This window comes from Trematomus bernacchii, unplaced genomic scaffold (assembly GCF_902827165.1).
Source record: "Trematomus bernacchii unplaced genomic scaffold, fTreBer1.1, whole genome shotgun sequence".
Lineage (NCBI taxonomy): Eukaryota > Metazoa > Chordata > Actinopteri > Perciformes > Nototheniidae > Trematomus > Trematomus bernacchii.
Window position 1 is genome coordinate 2,742,319 of NW_022987625.1, and position 24,603 is coordinate 2,766,921.

General features: G+C 41.1%; 3 protein-coding genes across 3 annotated transcripts in view; all 3 read right to left on the reverse strand.

Annotated features, from left to right (window-relative positions):
- The window catches only part of arntl1a (aryl hydrocarbon receptor nuclear translocator-like 1a), a 39,186-nt gene extending 29,451 nt beyond the window's left edge, over positions 1-9,735 (reverse strand). Inside the window, exon 1 of the mRNA XM_034132891.1 lies at positions 9,470-9,735. The gene's annotated coding sequence lies outside the window, so the exon portion shown is untranslated. The remainder of the gene's footprint in view (positions 1-9,469) is intronic.
- On the reverse strand, positions 1,943-9,215 carry LOC117484422 (octapeptide-repeat protein T2-like). Its single transcript, XM_034132885.1, has 2 exons — positions 9,157-9,215; positions 1,943-2,471 (listed from the first exon to the last, which is right to left on the reverse strand). Exons 1-2 carry the CDS (start codon positions 9,213-9,215, stop codon positions 1,943-1,945), a joined length of 588 nt encoding a protein of 195 aa, XP_033988776.1.
- An 11,065-nt stretch (positions 9,736-20,800) lies between the features above and the next one.
- plcg2 (phospholipase C, gamma 2) overlaps positions 20,801-24,603 on the reverse strand; it is a gene marked incomplete in the record, with an annotated part of 116,316 nt that continues 112,513 nt past the window's right edge. The window contains 3 exon segments of the mRNA XM_034132875.1: positions 20,801-21,542; positions 23,407-23,564; positions 23,855-23,943. Coding sequence (XP_033988766.1) covers positions 21,500-21,542; positions 23,407-23,564; positions 23,855-23,943 — 290 coding nt within the window.

The following is a 24,603-nucleotide window of genomic DNA, read 5'->3' on the forward strand; positions in this document are numbered from 1 at the left end:
ATTTCAGGCAATGTCCTCCCCTCTGTCTCCCCCTTTCTACACTAAAGCATACAATAAAGGCACTCTCTGGCCCAAAAATACCTTGAAAAAAAAGAATGTACATGGAGCACAGAATGCAGAGGTAAAGAAGCACAGTTAAAGCAGCTCAGCTCTGGGTCAGGACAGCTCGCTGAGCCACACAGGGACAAAGCTCTGGGCTGGGGGGGAAACCACTATGTCGTGATTGAACACTGAAAAGAACTGGTGCTGGAGTGGAAACTGGGTCAGCCAGTCTTTATGGTCTCAAAACCAGCCAGCCTCAATTTCCATCCTCCACCTACTTGTACTTCATCAGTGAGTCAGCATGCAGCTCTGTTCCCTGCTCTACACCCACTCAGCCAGGACACATCCAGGAAAACCATCAATCACACACACCTCCATCCTGACCAACATTAGAATAAAAAGGGGGGGTGATGTTATACATTTGATAAACTGTTACTTTTTATAATGTTGGCAAATGAATAACAAACATAGCTGTGTTGAGAAGCATCCAAGCTCGCTTTTTGACTGAACTACTAGGATTTCAAAAAATATTTTCAATGCCGCATCTCTTAAAACACCAGCTTACTTCCTCATACATTTATATTACTGTAGTTAAAAAAACACCACCTGTATAATCATGTTAAATGGATTCATTGGAGAATAATGAATGCGTGTGAAAAGGGAAAAAAGGGCTGTACTGCCGAGTCATTAGTGTATGTTGGCGGAGAGAACACACGTTTAGTCATGCTGGTTGGGCCCACTCCACCTTCTGCTATATAATATATATTATAATAGCTCAACATATTATCTGTAATGGAGCCACACTAATAATATATGATAATAATAAGTTATACATTTGACTTTTGTTTATTACACTAGAGAATCATATGTGACTCAGCCTTAACGTAAGAGCAGTATTGAGTTGCAAAATGTTTAGGTTTTCAAATGTAAACCCAAATGTTAATTTGTTTTAATGATTGAAGTAAATGCAATCATTGGGGAAGGTGGAACTCGAAACAATGAAGCCACCGACTGCAGTTCCCGCGGCTCAAGGACTGTCTCAGCGTCTTTCAGCTCATTGTTTCGGTTTTACAGGATGCTCTTTTTAGAGTTCTATCAAATACATACTTACACCAACATTTGTATTCCCCTTTTTTGACAAAGAATAGATATTTATTCTAAAAATGTCTGTGCTGTTTTTGTGGCACTTCAGTAATGAATATGTGAAACAGTCTTCCCAGTCTCTCTGAACCTCTCTGAACCTCTCAGAACCTCTCTGAACCTCAGAACCTCTCTGAACCTCTCTGAACCTCAGAACCTCTCTGAACCTCTGAACCTCTCTGAACCTCTCTGAATCTCTCTGAACCTCTCTGAACCTCTCTGAACCTCAGAACCTCTCTGAATCTCAGAACCTCTCTGAACCTCAGAACCTCTCTGAACCTCTCTGAATCTCTCTGAACCTCTCTGAACCTCTCTGAATCTCTCTGAACCTCTCTGAACCTCTCTGAACCTCTCAGAACCTCTCAGAACCTCAGAATCTCTCTGAACCTCTCTGAACCTCTCTGAACCTCTCAGAACCTCTCAGAACCTCAGAATCTCTCTGAACCTCTCTGAACCTCTCTGAACCTCTCTGAACCTCTCAGAACCTCAGAACCTCTCTGAACCTCTCAGAACCTCAGAATCTCTCTGAACCTCTCTGAACCTCAGAACCTCTCTGAACCTCTCAGAACCTCTCTGAACCTCTCTGAACCTCTCTGAATCTCTCTGAACCTCTCAGAACCTCTCAGAACCTCTCTGAACCTCTCTGAACCTCTCAGAACCTCTCTGAACCTCAGAACCTCTCTGAACCTCTCTGAATCTCTCTGAATCTCTCTGAACCTCTCTGAACCTCTCTGAATCTCTCTGAATCTCTCAGAACCTCTCAGAACCTCTCTGAACCTCTCTGAACCTCTCTGAACCTCTCAGAACCTCTCTGAACCTCAGAACCTCTCTGAACCTCTCTGAATCTCTCTGAATCTCTCTGAACCTCAGAACCTCTCTGAACCTCTCTGAATCTCTCTGAACCTCTCAGAACCTCTCTGAACCTCTCTGAACCTCTCTGAACCTCAGAACCTCTCTGAACCTCTCTGAACCTCTCTGAACCTCTGAACCTCTCTGAACCTCTGAACCTCTCTGAACCTCTCAGAACCTCAGAACCTCTCTGAATCTCTCTGAACCTCTCTGAACCTCTCTGAATCTCAGAACCTCTCTGAACCTCAGAACCTCTCTGAATCTCTCTGAACCTCTCTGAACCTCTCTGAATCTCTCTGAACCTCTGAACCTCTCTGAACCTCTCAGAACCTCTCAGAACCTCAGAATCTCTCTGAACCTCTCTGAACCTCAGAACCTCTCTGAATCTCTCTGAACCTCTCTGAACCTCTCTGAACCTCTCTGAACCGCTCAGAATCTCTCTGAACCTCTCAGAACCTCTCAGAACCTCTCAGAACCTCAGAACCTCTCTGAACCTCTCTGAACCTCTCTGAACCTCTCTGAACCTCTCTGAACCTCTCTGAACGTTGGATTCATTTACCGATCTAAATATTGTGTTCACTAGGGGTGCGCAAAAATATCGATTCACATAAGAATCGCGATTCTATCTCTGCCGATCCAGAATCGATTCAGAAATTCCAAGAATCGATTCACATTTTTCAGTCTTGCCGCAACCTGCCCCATCGGCAATGAAGTCCTTAATTTGGACATATTTTGGATTTTATTTTCGCGAAGGGAAGAAGGAGCTCGACAAGACGAATGCAATATGCAAGCTTTGCAAAGGAAGCTGAAATATTTCGGAAACATTAGAAACTTGAGGACTCACGTTATTGACCCCAGCATGTGCACTCCGCTCTGCATCAGCCAAACGGCTCGCTACACCCTCACTGCGAGGGGGACCCAGGGCCAAGTTCCCATCAGCAACAACACGTTGGTTTGCTATCCTGGCTCCAAAATAGTGGAATGAGCTCCCCATTGACATCAGGACAGCAGAAAGCCTACACATCTTCCGGCGCAGACTAAAAACTCATCTCTTTCGACTCCACTTCGAGCGATAGAATTACTAACAAAGCACTTATATACTAATAAAAGGACTGGCTTATCTAAAGCCAGTTGAGTAGCACTTGAAATGTTTTGGCTCTATGAAACCTGATGTACTTACAGTATATGATTCTGTTTTCTTCAAGTTTGTATTTTCTTGGTCGAATGCACTTATTGTAAGTCGCTTTGGATAAAAGCGTCAGCTAAATGTAATGTAATTGAGGTAGTGTAGTAAAGTTAACTTGCCTGATATATTTTTCGGCTACTTCTGATGTTAGGAATTATAATATGCCTATGTTGTGTTACTGTGTGCTCCTGACTTATTGTCTGAAAGAACAGTAGGAGAAAGAAGGATTTCAGATGGAGAGCTCTGGCTAACAGTGTTTATTGTTTATTTTATTTGAGTCCATACTCCAGGGAAGTTTAGTTCACATTTTAAAAGTCAACCACTAGTTACAGCACTTTACAGCTAAATGTAGCAGGCAGCTATTGTTTGTTTGATTTTGTTATTTGGAGTATGAATTTAAGTTATTTGAAGTTTTGCACTTAGTTTATCTTTGCAATCAGTTTTTATTTTGTATTAAGTATTAATTTTAACCCTTGTCTCAGGGCTGCCTTGGTGTCTATAGAGAGGCGAAGTCCCTCCCCTTCCGGGGACCCCCATGGGACCTTATTTCGGAAAAAGTATGTATTGAAGTCAATGGAGAGAGAAAACGTATCTTTCGATCCCATTTGAATTGTGCCATGAATTACACATATGATGTTTGTCAATCTTAAAAAAATAAATTCCAGGTCAAAAAAGTCACAGTTTGTCGTAAAACTGTTGAAATATAAGACTATGAAAAATAGGCAACTAGAAAGACTACAAATCCCAGAATCCCGGTCCTGCATGCTGGCTCTTACGGAACCGACTAACTCCCCTTGTGTGTATGTACAGCTCTCAACATGCCCAGACTTGTAGTGATTTTCACCTCTTTTAATACTTTTCGCCTCATTCTGAAAGAAAGAAGTGAAATGTGCCAACGTGACGGCCGTCTTGGTGTGTGGTGCGAGACGGGAGATGTAGTTCATTGAGCGGTTTCACACAAAAAAAAGTGTTACTTCACAGTTTTAAGACACATTTTAATTTTTTTGACTTGCAAAATTATCTTTTAAATTGACAAACATCATATGTGTAATTCGTGGCACAATTCAAACGGGATCGAAAGATAACTTTTCTCTCTCCATTGACTTCAATACATACTTTTTCCGAAATAAGGTCCCATGGAGGTCCACCGGAAAGGGAGGGACTTCGGCTCTCTATCGACTGAGTGGACTAAAGGAAAAATAAAACTTTGAGTAGCAAATGTTTACATTTGATTCAGTGTGATCTTTTTTTCTTTGAGACCTATAAAAGTTTAAAAGAGTAACTCAAAACAGCAATATAGAATAAAATCTATGAATGTATTGAATTGAGAATTGATTTTGAATTGTGAATCGTGAGATTTCCTGAATCGTGCACCCCTAGTGTTCACAGAGAGGAAACCCTGCAGAAGACCCTTTGGATTACTTTCAAGTTACAGTATATTGCCCCAGTTAGTGTTGTTATCCTTATCCTGTAGATGGCCCTCAGAATGTGAACAGATTAAGGTTAACTTGACCTTTTCCAACAGTACCAAGTCATAAAATAGCAAAGGCCAGAAAAACAGATAAACATTGCCAACTGCCATCCCCCATGTCACCTTATTTACCAATGTACACATGAAAGAAAACAGGCATAAACTGATGCATAAGGGCATCCCTAATTTACATTATATTGGAGGATATTTGGCGACAGTCAATAATCCTGGGTGGCCTAAGTAAAGTCTATGTATGAGAAACATCATAATTTAAAAAATGATGTCTTTACATTAAGACCTTAATTACATGTGATGTCTTGTTAATGTCTCTACCATTCTGTGTGTCTTGGAGTAGTTCCTTGTTTTTGCAGTAAATACATATGACCAATAAAACTTCAGTATCCATCATTTGATACAAAAAGACTTTGAGAGTATTCTAAGTAAAAATAGGGTTAGACAATAATTTCCTTTTTCTGCTACTTCTGCTTCCCTTTTCCCTTCCCGCAGGATTCCCCTTGTTTATTTTAATCTAATTAAGACTTTAAAAACATTCATTGACACTTTCTTTACAGAAATGACTTTTTCGATATTCAGTTATAGTGATAAACAGGGTGCTTAACCGCAGCCCTGCTAAACTCCCACAACACATTTCTGTTATCAAAATGCTACATTGCAAGATCAATCAATACTGATAAGCACTAATGTAGGTGGCTACCTGTTCATGAGCAGAATAAAAACTATCAGGCTGAGGCTGAAGTTCACACCGGATGTTTTTCCTGCCATGAAAAGGTATATCACAATAACTGATAACACAGGCAGACTATAAGAACATTTTGGCAAAAAAATGAATAAATACCCAGTTGCACATTAATTAATCCATAAAGGCAACTGGGTCATTCCTAGCATTCGTTGCCTTTTAGGTCCCAAAGACATTATATCATATATTTTGCATTTAAAAGGGCTAATGCTTATTTTTCAAGCTTGGTTGTACATGTTTAATCCCCCTCTACCATAAAGAAACAATGTTATATACTCAGGATATTCAAAATTCTATACAATCGATCTGATTTTAGCACAAGTAAGCCAAACGGTGCCAGATCATGTTTGCTCAACTTCCATAACAGTTTAAAAAAGAAGAAATCTAACAAATACAAACACATTCTACATTGTTGTCACTGTTGTATGACCGTCTTATTAATATCCCTCACCGGAAAAAAATAATCTTGTAAAATACAAACATTTGTATATTGTTTACAGTGTTTTTAAAGTGTGTGTCCCACGTTGTTACTCGGATTTAAATCCCCAATATCCCAAGGTCAACATAAAGCCACTGTGGATATTCCCATCAACGGTCCTGAAATGAACCCACAGCCAACGACCCCCCTTTGGAAAAGACTGTGCTCCAAGCAAAAGAAACACATCCTTCTGGGATCGACTGAAAGATTAAACAGCAATATGAAAAGCACGTATTCTTCCTCCTGTCAGAGACCTGAACCCCCCTCCTGGGCATCCTCCAGCCCAAGGTGTGGGTCCCTTTCAGCAGATCATACAACAAAATGCATACCATAATAACCCAAAGCCCAGGATCATATTTGGCACCCACTGCGGAGCCTGCAGAGCCCGAGCAGCGCCAAACAATCTCTGACAGTCCGAACCCTGTCACAACAGCTCCTAACCACGCTGATGCTGTTTTAAAGGGATCTGATGGACCTGTGAGCTGGTCTCCATCAGGTTTAAATGGCACGTTACTGTGTTATTTGAACATACATGGTATTACTTTACCAAAATAACCGCAAAATAATGGCTAGGTATTTTAAATGCTAAAATGTAGTTTAGTGCAGCTCATTATACATCCAGTGAAGGGCAATGTGGTATACTGTAGCATAACAACTGTGTAGGTAGGCCATTAAGGCTACTAACAACTTTTATTACACGGCTTAGTTGAATACTCGATTCTGATTGTAAATTCTTAACATGTGACATGTTGTTAATATAGTAGTACAGACCACTGTCAAGGACTATAATGAAGTTTGCTAAGGAGGATCAAGAAAGAGAAAGGAAAAAAGGTTAAAAGACGGAGCGCTGGTCAGATAAATCACCAGAAGAAGGCAGAGAGGAAGTAAACAATAACAGGAACACGGAATGGGCTTAGTTTGTTTAGTATATGGCCGTGTAATAAGCGGGATAATGTGCAGCGAGGCGGTCATTATGGGGAAAAGAACACCCGACAGGCTGATCAGGGAACCCGACGCGAAGCGGAGGGAACTTGATGAGCCTGAAGGGTAAAGGGTAAACACCAGGCTTACTAATCTATGTATTGTGAAAGCAATGCTGCGCAAATGTGGGTCTGCCTCACACAGGGTGACTGTCTGTCTACATGATGTGGCCTGCAGACATGGCCACTTCCATACCGATCATAAATCAAAGCCCTCGATTGGTCTCTGTGTGTCATTCAAGCTCGGGAGGGTGTGTGTACTGCAGAGATGGGGTCGTTACTAAAAAAAAAGTAATATATTACATATTACACTACTTCGTTACTCTCTACATAAAGTAACTCGTTACTTTACTCGTTACTTTACTCGTTACTTTACTCGCAGGGCCGGCCCGCCCCTCCCTACAGGCAGATCACGCAGACTGCTAAAGTTTGAAATGTTCTCTTTAGTTCAGTTTCCATTGTCGCATAAGACTGATCCAGATAGCTCTGACTATGGCTGTCCTCTGTCTCCTGCTATCTGTATTTTGTGCAGTATATCTCTGAACGATGCGATGGTGATTCCACTGTGCAAATGGGCAACATTACCTCTACTATGAAGGATGCTACAAGCCTGTCCATCTCTGCTTTGGTTACCGGTCCTCCAAATTCTACTTTGTGCCGCTTCAGAGTCGGCGGCGGCGACTCACAACATCCTCACTCTGGGTTCGGGGGTCCGGTCCTTAGCTATTAGCTTCACCTTAGCATGTGTTCTTTGCAGGTGTTTGTTGAGGTTTGACGTGGTGTTTAGAGCAGTGGATAACAGCTTCTGGCCTGGACACAGTTTGCACCTCACCGTCACATTCCTGTCTATTCTTCGGACAAACTCAAAATAATGGGCATACCTCCACCCCTCGAAAGTTATCGCTGACTTAGCCATGTTTATGCAGCACTGCAGGAGATGTGGACGTGCAAGTCGCGCAGATTACGTACATATAAACCTGCGGCGGAAACCCCTCTTGTCTGTGAGTGTGATTATGACTGATTTTATAAAAGTAACGAAGTAACGCGTGTCGGGGCAATGTTAGTAACTGTAGTGTGATTACTGAATTATAAAAGTAACGCGTTACACTACTCCGTTACCGACAAAAGTAATATTATTACAGTAACGCGTTACACCCAACTCTGGTGTACTGTATGTGTGGCTTGAGAGAGAGAGAGAGAGAGAGAGAGAGAGAGAGAGAGAGAGAGAGAGAGAGAGAGAGAGAGAGAGAGAGAGAGAGAGAGAGCACACCGGTTACTTGTATTTTGTTGTTAGCATCTGGTTAGCTAGCTGCTCTAACAGATAAGGAGCTGTTTCAACAACAAGGTGGAGGGAGAGTCCTCTGCTGTCAGACTGAGAGATATAACTACAGCTCAGGTGAGGTTAAGGACTCTCTGAGTGTTTAGATAGTTAACTTAATCTAAGTTATCTCAGTGGGTCTCAAACGGTTTGGTCACCATTTATGTAAACACATATTTCCATTTGAGGGGGGAGTGATTAGTAAAATATGCATGAATAAAAAGAACAAAATGTTAAATAGGTGAAAAAAGGTAAGATAAACTTTTAAAATGTGTTGAGAGCTAAAACTAGTCTTTGCTGCTGCCTCAAAGAGGAGCAGGGGGGAGAGGGGGGAGACAGGTGAGGCTGGTTCAGGAGCCCAGACACACTCACAACTATAAATGAACCAAAAATAAATAAATAAACAACTTAACTTTTTGTTTTATCTTGGATATGGTATGTTATTGGTTATGGCCATGTTCTCATGATTTTATGATTATTTAAATGTATACAGTTCTGTTTCATATGGGTTTTTCCATAGATCTCGTCTCTTTATTCTCCCCTCAAAGTGCACCAGATTGATGCATTTAACTCCAACATTTAAAAAAAAAAAAATTAAATAGTAACCCCCGTCCATATGTTTATTATTAGGTAGTAGATTTAAACTATAGGGCTATCACTATGGGCAGCAACGCCGTAAATATTCACAAATAAATCCAGCAAAATGGTAAAAAAAACAAAAAAACTGGCAGTGGCCAGGCTGGGTGTATAATTCACGGCCTGACTGTCCCAGTCCGGCCCTGCATTACTGTAACTCCGTTACTTTTGTAACGCGTTACACCCAACACTGGCCCACAACCTACATAGCTAGCGTGATAGCATTGCATAGCTTTGTTTATTCGCTCGCACTAGGTCACGTTAAGTTACCATTAAGCAGCCTGCGGACCGGCACCTACCTGTGCACGAGCTTCTTCCGAACCCCAGTACCTGACAGCAGAGACCGCTGGAGGGACATACTGGGGGCGGAGGGACCACCTCTGGTTCATAACAGCATTCAGTCCCATTGGTTTACTTATATTAGCATACAGCAGCTAGCTAACTGTCAAGACCTGAGAGCAAACGTCCCTCCTCCTGCTCCAGAAAACCACACTGACATAACCACAGAGCTGGGAAAACATCGACGTTATCCATCATGATTTAAAACCCAGCAGCGTCACCGAGATGCAATATTGATACCTCGCAGCAGGCTCCTTTTAGTTGTATACTTACCGCATATGAAATGAGATTGGTCTCTCCATTGAAAGGCGCTGGTAATGTGTAATAGCAACCCACAGAACTGTGACATAAACGATTTTCGATCGGTGACCCAGTTTCTCTTCACCGTCATGCCTGTCGGACCACTAACCTAGTTTTTCAACCAATAGCGTTTGTGCTACCGCCGTAGTTGCCCCTCCAACCAATCACACAATAGTTCAGGCTGGGAAACTATGATGGACGTGCTAGTTGACCAATGACTGCTAGTGTCGAACGGAATGCAGAGGCTACTTGTGTTGTGAGTCTGAACCAAGCGGCAAACTCTGGGGCAGAGCCGGGAGGCCAATAAGGAAGTGCCACAAACTGCAGTTAATCTATTGGCCGATAGGCGATGACTGCAGAAAGGACATATTTCCATAGACCCCCATGTTAAAATGCCCAACTTTACAGAAATAAACATGTTTCTGCCCCTGGATGCAATACAAATTATTCGGGATATAGTTAGATTCCACCTTCATGATTGTGAATTGGTGAGTGAATTGTTTTATAACGCGACCCTTTTATTTATATTAGGTCTTAAAGTTTTTGCATAAATTAGGGCATGGTCATTTTTGATGGACAGGTACGTGCCTGACTGTCAGCTAACAGCAACTTGTCCACTCTGCTAGGCTCAGTGTTCAAATTACCCATTTGCTTTCGGGGGAGCCCTATTTTTCAGCTACTAAATATGTCACACGCACGCTCTGTTGACTGGCGCAGCAGCGCGGATTCGATCAATTGCTATAAAATCACTCTGCTACTACTACAGACGGTGTCACTACACCGGCGGCTGTGGCCGTTGTTGAAGCCTCTTCAGGCTCCGCATCGGCAGGCCTCTCCCTCAGTGTGGAGCTGTCAAACTCGACCCGCTTACAGCCGGCCAACTAAAAGTTGTTCCGTTCACGTTGTCATTTTTAGACTCCTTCGCTTCTTTGCTTGTGAATCCAAAAGCTGCGACGCTTGGCTGTTTTCTTTTTGCCATATTTTTTATTACAAAGCCAGAGTTACAAAAATATCAATATGAACATTTCAAATACCGCGCCGGCTTCGCCACCGTAACCATAGCAACGTAAGTAACGTAAAGAATGCAGCGCCGCCACGTACAGATGGCAACACCCAGAAATATTCACAAATATAAAACAAATATTCAGAAACTAATGAACAATAACTATTATTTATTTCAAGAACTGTTATTTACAGAAACTCAACATTTCTAATCTGTTTGACACAAATATGCACGATTGTTTTGGGCTCCCCCTATTTATCTCAAAGTCGGCCTTCAGGGGAGCTCCCTCCCCCTGGCTCCCCCCCATTTCGAACAGTGGCTAGGCTACAACGTTAGCTAGTTGTAGTTACTGTACTTGATATATATATATATATATATATTAGGGCTGTCAGTCGATTAAAATATTTAATCGCGATTAATCGCATGATTGTCCATAGTTAATCGCGATTAATCGCAAATTAATCGCACATTTTTTATCTGTTCTAAATGTACCTTAGAGGGATATTTTTCAAGTTTTTAATACTCTTATCAACATATGAGTGGACAACTATGCTTTATATGTTTGTTTATTATCATTTGAACAATGACAAATATTCTCATGAATATTAAACACAACAACCTCTGAACATTACAAATATTCGCCTCAATTCAACCTAGAACCTCTCTCATACAATACTGCGTGTGCGTGTGCGTGTGCGTGTGCGTGTGTGTGAATGTGGAGGATCGTTGGAGCTATGTGCAGCTCAAGGCATATATGCCTGTGTGTATGAGCTGTGTTGCGGCACTATCCGTGCTGAGTGTGCTGTCTGGCTACCTGCATAAAGTCAAGTGCTCGGCGCAGTTGTCGGCGAAATGTCGCTCCTCTGTTTTCATTGAAACAGCTCCTTATATCCGTTAGCTCAGCTAGCTAGCACCAGATGCTAACAACAACACGTAAGGTGTGCTTCGCTCGCGCCACACATACACACACCCTCCCGGTCCTCCCGATAGCCAGTCCGGGCCTGCCGGTGAGCGTGGAAGTGTGGTCTGCCACAAGCGGGCAGCAGGAGCGGGGCTGTCAGCATCAGCTTGTAGATGGTATTTTAAACTCGATGCGCTCTGAAACTACGGCGGCCGAGGACAAAAAATACACATGCGTTAATCGCGTTAAAATAATTAGTGGCGTTAATTTTTTTTTGCGTTAACGCGTTATTAACGCGTTAACTTGACAGCCCTAATATATATATATATACAGTTTAGTTTATGATTCAGCCTTGGGTAAGACTTTTATAGTCTATGGCAGGGGTGCCCAACCAGTCGATCACGATCGACCAGTCGATCGCGGGAAGATTCCCAGTCGATCGCGAGATGTGTTTAAAAATAGAACAACAATATTCTGTTGTATCGTTAATGTCCTAACATAATCTTCCTGTGCCAGAATAATGCACTTGAATGCATCAAAGCTTTGTGATTGGCGTGACCCCATGTGTCGGGGCGTGGCTGGTGGGCAGTGGCAGCGCCAAATAGAGTGGCGAAGTCACGCCCATCTACTTCCGCCCCATGGGACCTTATTTCGGAAAAATAATGTATTGAAGTCAATGGAGAGAGAAAACGTATCTTTCGATCCCGTTTGAATTGTGCCATGAATTACACATATGATGTTTGTCAATCTTAAAAAATAATTTCCATGTCAAAAAAGTCACAGTTTGTCGTAAAACTGTTGAAATATAAGACTATGAAAAATACGCAACTAGAAAGACTACAAATCCCAGAGTCGCGTAAGTGATGTCACAATTGTTTTCCTCCACTAAGAGATAGCTAAGATCAGCGCCATATAGATAGAATCTATCTATATGGCGCTGGCTAAGATACCTTTAACAAGATGCCTGTGTGCTTAGTACCAGGTTGTTCATACCAGCAATGGGTCTTGCTCGTTCTTTCGCTTCCCGTCTGATGAAAGGACCGGGAGTGTCTGGATCAAGCTAGCTAGTATCTAGCACGTTAGTTAGCATTACAGCCTTGTCATTTGTATTAGCCTTAACATGAAGTAACATTAAGTAACCCAACATGTTAAACAGTAAGAGTAGTAGTCATATTTCGTGAACCCTTTGAAGAGTACTGTCACACCGGTGTGATCATTATATAATACACAATTTAAGCCCGGGGGAGAAATGCTAACGCTAACGCTAGCGATCTTCTCTACTTCATGCTATCTGCACAAATGGTTGACATTAAACATTAAAACGACCAGGCAGTTCAGAGAGAATCAAAGGAAGGCAGGCAGGTAGCTTTGCATGACTTTCTTCAGGACGTGTTTCATTGTGGTGATAGTGAGGGTAGTCAATCGTTTTGTTGACAAGACAGTAATGACGGCCATCTTGGTGACGTGTGTTGTTCTGTGAGACCAGAGATGTAGTTCATTGAGCGTTTCACACAAACAAATGTGTTACTTCACAGTTTTACGACAAATCTTTTTTTTTTTGACTTGCAAAATTATCTTTTAAATTGACAAACATCATATGTGTAATTCGTGGCACAATTCAAACGGGATCGAAAGATAATCTTTCTCTCTCCATTGACTTCAATACATAATTTTTCCGAAATAAGGTCCCATGGAGGTCCACCGGAAGGGGAGGGACTTCGCCACTCTATAGATAGAAGTGTTGCGACAGCGGAAGTCCAAAATGCTTGATCGTCACGTGGTTCAGGGAGAGTCAATAGTTCCCCGGAAGTTTGTGGTGGGACATTTGAATGCACGATTACCGGAGATAGAACTATGATTTTTGGTAATAAGTAGTGAATAAAGGTTTTGATTTGCAATATTTATACAACATACCGATATGTGTATGTATTTACATCAATATGTTTTTAAAATAAAATAGAATCTGCTAATATTTATGTATATTAGGAATAGTGTGAACAGCTAGTTTACTTGTTAACATATACATGTTAGGCTGTTGCCTTTTTAAATTATTTTAAACAAATATTATCTTCTTAAACAGGTATGGTAGTCAGGAGCATCACTTCCTAATGTTTATTGATATATTTAGAGGGAGGGGATGGCAAGGAATGCTTCAAAATTTAGATTAGATTAATTTCTACAATTGTTTTAATTCATGGTGGTTTCAGTAATCCCATGGTACTTGAGGACATAAGTAATCTAAATGACTAATGTACTCTTTATGACTTTCAGAAAGGACAGGAGACCAACAGGTGACTATCAATGGACTAGCAGCAACATGATTATGACGTTAAAAGTGTTGTTTTAGGAACATCCATTGTAAATACATGGAATTCAATAAACATTGAATAGCATGTCATGCAGTTTGTCTGTGCCTTTTCCTCCGTGTTGTCCTGGCATATAGTCTCCACCATGGTTTGCTGTGCTGCCTGGGGATGCTCCAATCGCTCAGAGAAAGGAGTAAGAATCAGAATGTACGGCTTCCCCACTGACACAGAGAGGAGGAAAAAATGGCTAGCTCAAGTCAGCAGGAGCAATTTAACAATCAAAACAGACAGCTGCAACAAAATATGTGAGGTAATCATATTCAAACACTGCATTTGCACTTTTTCACAAAACGAAGACCACACCATTGGGAAGCTTAATGTTTGGTTTAATACAAATAACAGGGAAAGGCTTGAAAAACTCTGAGAGTTGAGACTCAGGGTGCAGGGTGAGGGTCTCAGTGCAGGTATTCAGGCTCTATTGAATCCCCCTTTGGTTCTTGTGCTGAAAGAGGGAGAAACAGACAGGAGAAAGGGTTATACACACCTATATAGCACACCTACTGGATGGGAAATTGCCTTGGGGAGATAAGGTGTGGTCTTTGTTTCCAACTGAAGTTATGGAACTTTATTATTTGTGAGTTTAACAAAGTATGACAAATGGCATCAGTAATGGATGTGATATGAATTTGTATAAAGTTGTCTCACATTCTTGGTCGTATTTTACATACAGTATGCAATGAGTGTATACATGTCCAGTAAGTATGAAGTGTTTCCCAATACTGTGCTAGGATACCGGATAAAGTTAGCAACACACGTTAACCATGAACAGCCTATTAATCCGTTCTCCTAATGTTATTTCATCCAACGTTGTGGAATTAGAGAAAAAGGGCTTCTAAACGTGATTTTTTTGTGGAGTGGAGGAATATAATATTAGTTAAATATAACATTGGGGCACGTGTGATTGTAATGAGTGGAGGTGGAGAAATTACGATCTCCATTTTGGAGTAGGCCTACAAGCTAGTATAATAAAGTTAACGTTACACAATAATAAGGAAGAGAGCTATTTGTGTGATACATCGCTATTGATATTAATTTAGAGTGCATATTTGAGACTTCCAAACAGTAAACAAAAACGTAATTTATGGGTGAGTGTTTTTAGTGTATTCTGTTGATTATTACCTGTCTGTATTATGTTGCAGCTCAGCTGATTTTGAAATGATGGCAAAGGGAGAGGGACCTAAGTGAGAGTGAAAACACAAGGTAAGTTTAATACTACTGTTGTATATAAGTAAGCATACTAAACATGTATTCTATCACTGTATTATATAAGTAATCTTGTTAGTGTATATTAGTAACCTACTGTATGGCAGGTGGAGGGGCAGGGATGTTACAGGTGGAGGAGCAGGGATGTTACAGGTGGAGGAGCAGGGATGATTTCCAAGTATGCTGGAGATTGGAACAGTACTTCAGCGGCACTCGATGACGCAGTATGCTTGAAATAGTGGCTCTGAAGCAGCTTTACTCGAGATTGAGAAACACCCACGGACAACTCCCCATCTGCTGCCGTACAACTTCCGGGTTATAATAGCTACAGGAGGGACCGAATGCATACTAAAGGGGGCGGTGTTCTAATTTTCATGAGAGACACCATCCGTTGCAATAGCCGCGTTCACACCGCAGTACTTTTCCCACTTTAGTTCCGATATAGTTCCGAAATGTCGCGTTCACACCAAAAAAAGCCGGAACTAAAATTAGTTCATCAGAACCTTTTTTACCCCCTTTTCCGTCCCTGCTAGAGAGCAGGTATACTTTCGTAGGAGAAAAAGGTTCCTATGTCTGATTGGCTGGGCGGATTGCAAACCACGCCCCGTAAAACTCCCAAAATGTTTTGTGAAGCCGCCATTTTATTATCCTTGCATTAGCATTATTAGCATTAGCATTAGCCCAGCGCAGAAACGCAGAGAGACTAACTTATGGCAACACAAAAGAAAACATGGGAGCGGTGGAGATGAGGAGGTGTCGGCGTTCTGGCGATTTACTCGGAAGGCTTCAGTAGAAGCTGCTGGGAGTCCCAGCAGCTTCTACTGAAGCCAGTCCCCAACTCCGGGGACTTCCGGCCGGGGACTCCGGGTGGCAGTATACGCCGTGAAGTTGTTTGCGGCCTGCCAGTAAACCCAAAGCAGAAGAAGAAGAAGTGACGTCAGCGGCTTCATTTGCCTAATCCTTCCCCAGGGACTTATTCCGGTGTGAACGCGATCTGTACTTAGTTCATGAGAACTAAAGAGTTCTCATGAACTAAGTTCTGATGAACCTTTGTGGGAAAAGTACTGCGGTGTGAATGCGCCTAATGAGATTTTATGGCAAGACCCAATCGAACTAGAATGTGTAGGCCTAAATATGATCCTGTCGCCTCAGCAGTGGCGTTTTTATATGTACAAAAGTGGTGGGGCACAAAAAACGTAGATGTCTATATATAAGCTTCTGCAGTGACGTGCAGTGAGGTTCATGGCTGGTGAGGCACTGGCACTGACTCTTCAGGTTTACAAATATTATATTTTGACCTAAACCAAAATATAATATTATTTTCAAAAGCTTTTTTTGTCTGATGCTTCGATTAATTTTAAACAGACAGTTCAACAAAAGGATACCCAAAAAATGTAATTTTATCATTTAAATATTGAATTGTTCTCTCTTAGTAAGATCCCATTTTCAATCAAATTGCGGTCTTACCTTGACTTGAAGATGAAGTCCATTTGCCTATCCTTCTGGACAAAAATGTCTATAACTTTTTTGTAAAAGTCCTCCTTATGTTCTTGTAGTTTCAAAAGTCTATCATAAATCTAATCCATAGATTTATGATAAAAAAATTATAAAAGTAGGGTAGACATGTGGATGTTATCCGGCTGATCAAAACGTGCATTTATCTAACAGGTACGTTTCCCACAGATCTTATTTCCAGCTATTTTCTAAAATCCTCTGGAGAAATCTCATTGCTTTTTTGTGCTTACTTCCTGGTTTTAGGACGCGTCACTGCAGCTCTCTCGTCTCCTCTTCACACACCACACTTTTCGCGGCACACGTACTTACAGCCAATCAGCTCTGAATGATTTGAGATGACGTATGGTGGGGATGGTAGCTCCATGCCCCTCTGGTCATTATTTTTTTGCCACACACATTTCATTACAAAATACTCTGAGCATGCGCAGTGTAGTTTTTACAGTCACCGTTGACTTCACAGCGAGAGGGAGGGGCATAATCAGGTTTTGTCCCACATGGCTCTAAACAGCTCAATAGGCACACACTGTGACTGTAGACACACTAATTAGAAGAACACAGACTAAAACAGCAATGTACAGACGAATCAGATGATTAAACATGATCTTAAAATATATTTTATATATTTTTTTATTTATTTTTTTGCATTTTTGTAATCATTATTTGTAATACTTTCTGCTGACACTAGGTGGGGCTGTGCCCCACCTGCCCCTAATGACCAGTCGCCACTGCGCCTCAGATGTCCTTTACTTTAATAGTAATTTATCGACCACCTTCTTCAAATGTTAGCTTCTATGATCAATTCAAGAAGGTTTTATGTCAATGTGATTTTAAGAAAGAGGTCATTGTAATGGGTGACTTAAATTTGAATTGGGAAGACATGTCGTCAAGGAAGAAGCTTAAGCAAATTACTGATAGTTTTAATTTGACTCAAATCGTTAAAGGCCCAACGCGAATAACAAACAGCACCAGTACCCAGATTGACCTAATTTTAACAAATAGACCTGAAAGGATTACAAAATCATATAATGTGGTAACAGGGCTGTCAGACCACAAAATTGTGCTGGTATCTAGAAAACTAACTGGCAAACGGTTCACTGCGTATGCAGGTAATAAAGAATCCTTTGGCATCCCAAAGAACAAGCAAGAAGACTTCAGATCAACTATACAAAACTTAGATTGGGAAGATCTAGTACTTGAAAATGATTTAGAAGTAACTAGTCAAAACTTTACGGGAAAACTACAGGCCACAATCAATGAATTTTCAATCATGATAAAACATAAAAACCAGAAACAGACTCTCCCCTGGATGAACGGACATGTCAGAAATGTAATGAAGCAGCGGGACAGTGCCTTAAAAACTGCCATACAATCAAAGATGTCCCACGATAGACATATATTTGCAAGGCTAAGAAACAAGGCAACAAGGGAACTGAGAAAAGCAAAAGCGGACTTCTTTATCACAATGATTGAAAATGCTCAGGGCAACTCAAAAGCTATATGGAGCCAAATAAAAAAATGAACTGGTCAAAACACTACGACAGCCAAGCCAATTGAATTGAGGGTTGAGGGCACAACTCTGCAGTGCCCAGCTGATGTGGCACCTACACTCAATTATTATTTTGTTGAGTCAGTGGCTACCATAGCCAGTAGCTTCATAGCTCAGGAAGAAAATGCACTCCCTACTGTCAACACTAGCGAGCCAGCAGCTGTTCTAAAGTCAGTGTCTGAGACAGAGGTTGCGGAAGTAATTGCCAATCTGAAATCCTCAAGGGCTAAGGATATCTACGGTATGGACACATTCATGCTGAAAGACATTAACTCCTCAATTGTTAAGCCACTAACGCATATCATTAATATTTCAATCAATCAAGGGAGTTTTCCCAATCAATGGAAGCCTGCTGTTGTGGTCCCGTTATTCAAAGGTGGGGACCCTTTCATGACATCCAACTATAGGCCCATCAGTATCTTGCCCATAGTATCCAAGGTATTTGAAAAACTGATTGCCAAACAAATCATCAATCATCTCAACAACATCTCCTTTCCACTGCATCCAATGCAATTTGGATTCAGGGCTAATCACTCAACAGAAACAGCGACATGCTTCTTCGTAGAGAAAGTAAAGGCATCAATGGACAGGGGTGGGGGTTGTGGGGGCCGTGTTCCTTGATTTACGGAAAGCTTTTGACACTGTTAATCACAACATCTTATTGCAAAAAATGCTCAACTTAAATGTTTTTATAGAATTCACCAACCTCTTTAAATCGTATCTTTCATCCCGCTCCCAATGTGTTCAAATTGAGAACCATAAGTCTAGTGCACTATGTCTGTCAACTGGAGTACCGCAGGGCTCTGTATTGGGCCCAATCCTGTTTAGCATGTACATCAATGATCTGCCTTCTGTGTGTGGACAATGTGATGTATTAATGTATGCTGATGATACAGTTGTTTTTACTCATGGCAAAACCGCAGAAGAGGCTGCTACCAAGGTCACTGATGTGTTGGAGAATATTACATCCTGGCTTAACAACAATTGTTTGCAACCAAATATTTCAAAGACAGTGTGTATGTTCTTCTCCAAGGGCCACAGCATTATAACAGAACAAGATGTTTTCTTTTCTGGAAGGAGACTACAGGTTGTCTCGGAGTATAAGTACTTAGGAGTACACATTGAACAGATTGAACTATCTATTTGACAGATAGTTCAATCTGTCAAATTTCAGATACATTAGAAACTTCCTATCATCTGCAGCAGCTAAGCTATACCTTCACTCAATGGTCCTCTCCCACATCAACTACTGTCTGATAAGCTGGTCTAATGCACACTCTTTAAGGCCACTGGAATCACTGTATAAACAAGCACTCAAAACACTAGACTAAAAGCCATTCCGGTATCATCATTGTCACATTGTTAAAAAGTATAATCTTTTCAGCTGGGAAAATGTCATAGTTTACAAAAACATCTGCTTAGTTTATAAGATCACTCGTGGGTTGGCTCCTCCTCCTCTGGCTGGCTTCATCAGCCTAAAGTCCACCTCAACCAGGGGGCTACTAGAGGTGCTGCTAGGGGAGACTGCACCATCCCATTTAGGAAGAGTGCATTTAGCCAGGCTGTCTTTTCATTCCACGCATCCCATCAATGGAATTCAATACCACCACCTATAAGAGAATCATCCTACTACACATTCAAGCACAGTGTTAAAAAGTGGCTCATTAATAATCAACAGTGTGAGCACTGATGTGTGGGTGTAGGTGTTAGTATGAGTGCGTATTGTGAATGTTTTATTTATTATCATGACTTGCTCTTATCTGTATTCAGTGATGTCGTCTATTTATTTATTTTTTGGTATAACAATGTCGTGGTATTTTCATTCTTGCTTTTAGGATGTCTATCACCATCTGGCAAAGGGACTATCGGTGAAAACTAGCCTTTTGGCGAATTCGAGTACTTTTATATGTTGATTAATGTACACTGTCCCTTGTTTTAAATAAATAAATAAAAAAAAAAAGAAAAGTAAATCACATTTTTTAGATACATTTATTTTTATCAACATCTAATCTGTTCATGCTAATTGTTTCTTTCCTCAGCATTGCAATACATTGTGGTATCAATGCACCTAGGATATCAGCACACACTATTTGATTGACTTCAACACACACACACACACACACACACACACACACACACACACACACACACACACACACACACACACACACACACAAAATACATGCACATAGACACAAACACACTGTTAGAAAGATTTAATGGGAAACAATCACTAAGTATGTACTTACAGATAATCTACTACTGTTAAAAGAAGTAGCTTGAGGACACATCATCACAGGGTTGGACGAGTCTGTTTGCTTTTATCACACCCAGATCTTGCTTTTCTAAAATAATGTTAGGTTTAAACAAATTCATGTCAAATGCATTGCATAACTGTGTTGGACACTCTAAGACTGTCTGGGGCATTTGAATCGTTCTCTACTTGTAAAAGAAGGCTTCCAAACACAGCGTAGGTGGGCAAAGCCTTCTGTGGGACTTCAACTCAGGATCATGACCTCTTTGCTCATAGGCACTAAAACGGCCCCTGACAGCTCCTCAAAAAGTTGAGAATCAAAAAATTTCCTAGAAAAATCCTACTGTTATATATTTGGCCAAAGTATATCTAAGTACCAAGACTTAAGAACATTCAAAACCAACATTGTGACATTCCTTCTTATATAGTCTCAGGCATCATATAAGTTAACATTAAAGTGAATTCAATCCAACACAGCTCTAGGCAAAGAAATAAAGATAAAACATAGAAATAGGGTCAAGTTCACCAAGCATACTTTATTGAATCAATTCATAAGAAATTATCAGAGGACTTACAGAAAAGCAATAGACATCATCTAGCTTCAAATTAAATACATGACATGTTCTCATTAAATCAACTGTTCAAAAAGGCAGCACAATAACACACACAGATACTGTCACACTGGTGAAAGGACACAGCAAACACACACAGCCGCCATGTGACTGCTACGCTCCATTTCAGTCCTTTTACCTTTGCTCCCTGAAGGATCCACAGCCTGTACGGCAGCTCATTATTCAGAAATATTCCTCTTGGAATACAATAAATATAATCTGAGTCTCCATGATGCAGTTTGATTTCAGACGGATGGCAGAACACACACTGTAGGCCCCTCTGAGGAAATGCCCCCCCCCCCCCCCAACACACACACCTTATCGATTATAAAGGAGTCACACAATCACTTTCCTTCCACCTGTCTCACCCAGGTCTACGTTTAATGTTGCCTACATTTACCAGAGGTATTTTAGAGAAATTACCCCCAAAGAATCACATATTAAGACCACAAAATATTTAATAGAAAAACAATTTTGTATAAAAAAGTCAAAAATGATACCTTGTCCCCATTTTAAAATTCTCAAATGCACAGATCAATATTCCTTGAGTAAGCAAACAGGAGTGAAGTTATGTAGTCGGCATACAAGGAGGGACGTAGACGGTTCACGAGTAGAACTTACTGTTGTTTATCTTTTTCTCTTTTGTCCTGAAATGCACAGAGAAAAGGATTTATTACATGCAGTGGTGGGTGGTATATATATATACTTCATATTATTGCTTTCAACCAACCTAATACAGTTATGTGAAATCTCTTGACATATTACATTTAAGTCAACGTTTCAGTTTTTCAGTGGCAATAATGTGCTTTTTACTCCACTACATTTATTTAACAGCTTTTAGTTGCTATTTTATTTTTATGTTTAGATTATTAGCTTACACAAAATATAAATCATTATTAAATAAACTTTGAGATATCCAGCAGCAGTATATCAAGTTATTCAAATTAGCTCTACATTTACCAGTTGTGATAAAAACACATGAATAAGCTAACAGTAACTCAATATATAGATATATATATATGATTGTGAAATGGGCCATTACGCATAAGAAGTACTTTTACTTTTGGTTCTTGAAGTATAGATGATGCTGATACTTTGGTACTTTTACTTAAAGGTGGGGTAGGTAATTTTGGAGAGACCAGCTCGAGTGCGCTAGAATTTGAAAATACACAGCCGGAACAAATCTCCCACTTCCTTATAGAGCCCCTCCTCCAACACACATGAACGCACACATGACCAATGAGGGCACGAGATAAGTTTGTGCACAGATGGAAGGCTGACAGGCAGGTAGGCCATCCAGTTATTTTAGCCGGGCCGGCTAAAATGATTGGTCGTACTTTTTACAGCGCTACGGCTTCCACAGATGACATTTTTTTATGGATTTGTTGTCAAAGCACTTAAGATATTCATTGCTATCGGGATGTTAAGAGCATTCCATGGAATATAACAAAAAGTGTATCTCGAGCCGGTTTCTAAAACTTACCTACCCCACCTTTAAGTAAGATTTTGAATGCAGGATTTCTACTTGTAACAAAGAACTTTTGAAATGTAGTATTGCTACATTTAATTAAAGTGGACCTATCATGCTATATTTGAAACATATATTGTAGGGCCATATCTATATAAAACATGTCTGTGAAGTTTTTTTTTCAAAATACCAAACAGATCATGCATTTTAGCCATGCCTCATTTCGCTCTATTTGCTCTTTTCCAGCCCTGTTTTTGCAAGGGCTGATTCTGTGACATAGCTTTAATGCAAATGAGCCACGCCCCCCTGCAGGAGAGGGAGATCAGCTGCTGGGCTCTCAGAAGAGGGGGAGGAAAAGAGAGGCTCCGTCCTCCGTGTATTATTCTTATATTATTATATTTATATTTATTCATTTGTTTTAAAGCTCAATAAATAACAAAGAAGACCTTTGACCAGCACTTTTCAAATTTTGTCCGGAAGATTTAAACTTTAACGGACATGTTGACCGGCGAAAAAAAAATCTAGTTCATAAACATGTCCGTGGTAAAATGTTTAGAACACACAAGCAGAAATCTGCCGGAGTCTTCTGGCACATGTCCCTTGAAAATGAAGTCTAGCCACAGATTCTTGTCTTTTTCCAGGGATGGCATTGCATGCAGTCCCTTGTCCCGATTCTTGCAGCCAACAACAGCACAACGTTTAACTCCCTTAGACATCCTGGCAAGAGCAGGCAAAAACACAGATGTGACTTTCCGACAGCCTATATGCGAATGAGAGGTTGGGCAATGGCCGTGGCCCAACCTCTCATGTGACGTGTTCAGTACTACATGAGTTTTACCTTTACCCATGGATGCACAATAAGAACGGATTATATGATTATATGAATACTTTCGTGACGTTTCGCTCTCTCAAAAGTTGGGCCATTTTGTCTTCATGCGCCAATGAGCAACTCTCATAGGAATGAACGAGGCCCCGCCTCCCACGCTGTATCCAGTTCTTATTATACATCCATGGTCCCAACCCCCCCAATAATATGAGCTCACCTTTGAGTGCTGCCCTCTCTGGTCAGGAGGGTGTGTTGGGGAGGGGGAGCGGCGCGCTGGAGGTTGGTGTGTGTTTCGTACAGGAAGGGCTCGCCCCCCACCTCCGCCTGCCTCTTCTTCAGCTGGCTGGAGGACGAGTACAGCTCCTCCTCCGCTTTCTGGAGGACAGGGCATGTGAGTACATCAACTGCTGTGTGCGCGTGCGTGCGTGTGTGTGTGTGTGTGTGTGTGTGTGTGTGCGTGTGTGCGTGTGTGTGTGTGTGTGTGTGTGTGCGTGTGTGTGTGTGTGTGTGTGTGTGTGTGTGTGTGTGTGTGTGTGTGTGTGTGCGTGTGTGTGTGTGTGTGTGCGTGTGTGTGTGTGTGTGTGTGTGTGTGTGCGTGTGTGTGTGTGTGTGTGTGTGTGTGTGTGTGTGTGTGTGTGTGTGTGTGTGTGTGTGTGTGTGCTCACCCCTGCTTGTTGTACATTGATGTAGACCAGCAGAGAGGCTAACTCCAAGTTTTCGCTGTAGCCGTTCTTCAGAGGGACGGAGCGGTACCCTGGAGAAACAAACACTAATCAGATCGGATGTTCTTACATCACTGGTGTAGAGCTCGACTGTCTGCCGGCCGTGTCACAGAGGAGGATGTCTTCACCCACACCATGACACGCTGCTCAGGCACAGAGTAGTTTCAGTGAAAGACTCATTCTACCATGATGCACCACAAAGCGCCACAGGAAGTCCTTCCTGCCTGTGGCCATCAGACTGTTTGACAAAGGGTAGTCAATATGCTGACACTCGACTATTTATCATGTTTTTGACATTTTACTTTCTAATGTTTATGTATCTTATTTTATGTATTTACTTTCATTGCGTATTCATTTTACATTTTTTTAAATTGTATTCATTCTTTAATGGACCAACTGTCACAAAAAACTAGTTCCCCCAGGATTATGAATGTATTTCTGATTCTGATCATCTATTTGAAACATTTAAATACACACCTTTCTGTGTTGCCGATCACAGAAAGGTGCCGACCTTTTACACAAAAGTGAACTTTAATAGCAGACCTGACCAGACTGTGACTGATTAACACCTTTCTAACGTTGGATTTCCATAATGTGATCAGCCAGTGGAAAATATTCAAATCAAATTCAAAACACAGTGGCGTCTTTGAAAAAATATTCAGAGGTTATATTACGGATACATAATATGTAGT

Excerpts from the sequence above, each read along its gene's own strand:
- LOC117484422 (XM_034132885.1), bottom strand. The coding sequence starts at position 9,215 with ATGTCCCTCCAGCGGTCTCTGCTGTCAGGTACTGGGGTTCGGAAGAAG. Across the intron at positions 2,472-9,156 it reads CGGAAGAAGCTCGTGCACAG|AGAGATTCTGAGCGGTTCAG; the intron begins GTAGGTGCCGGT and ends TGAGAGGTTCAG.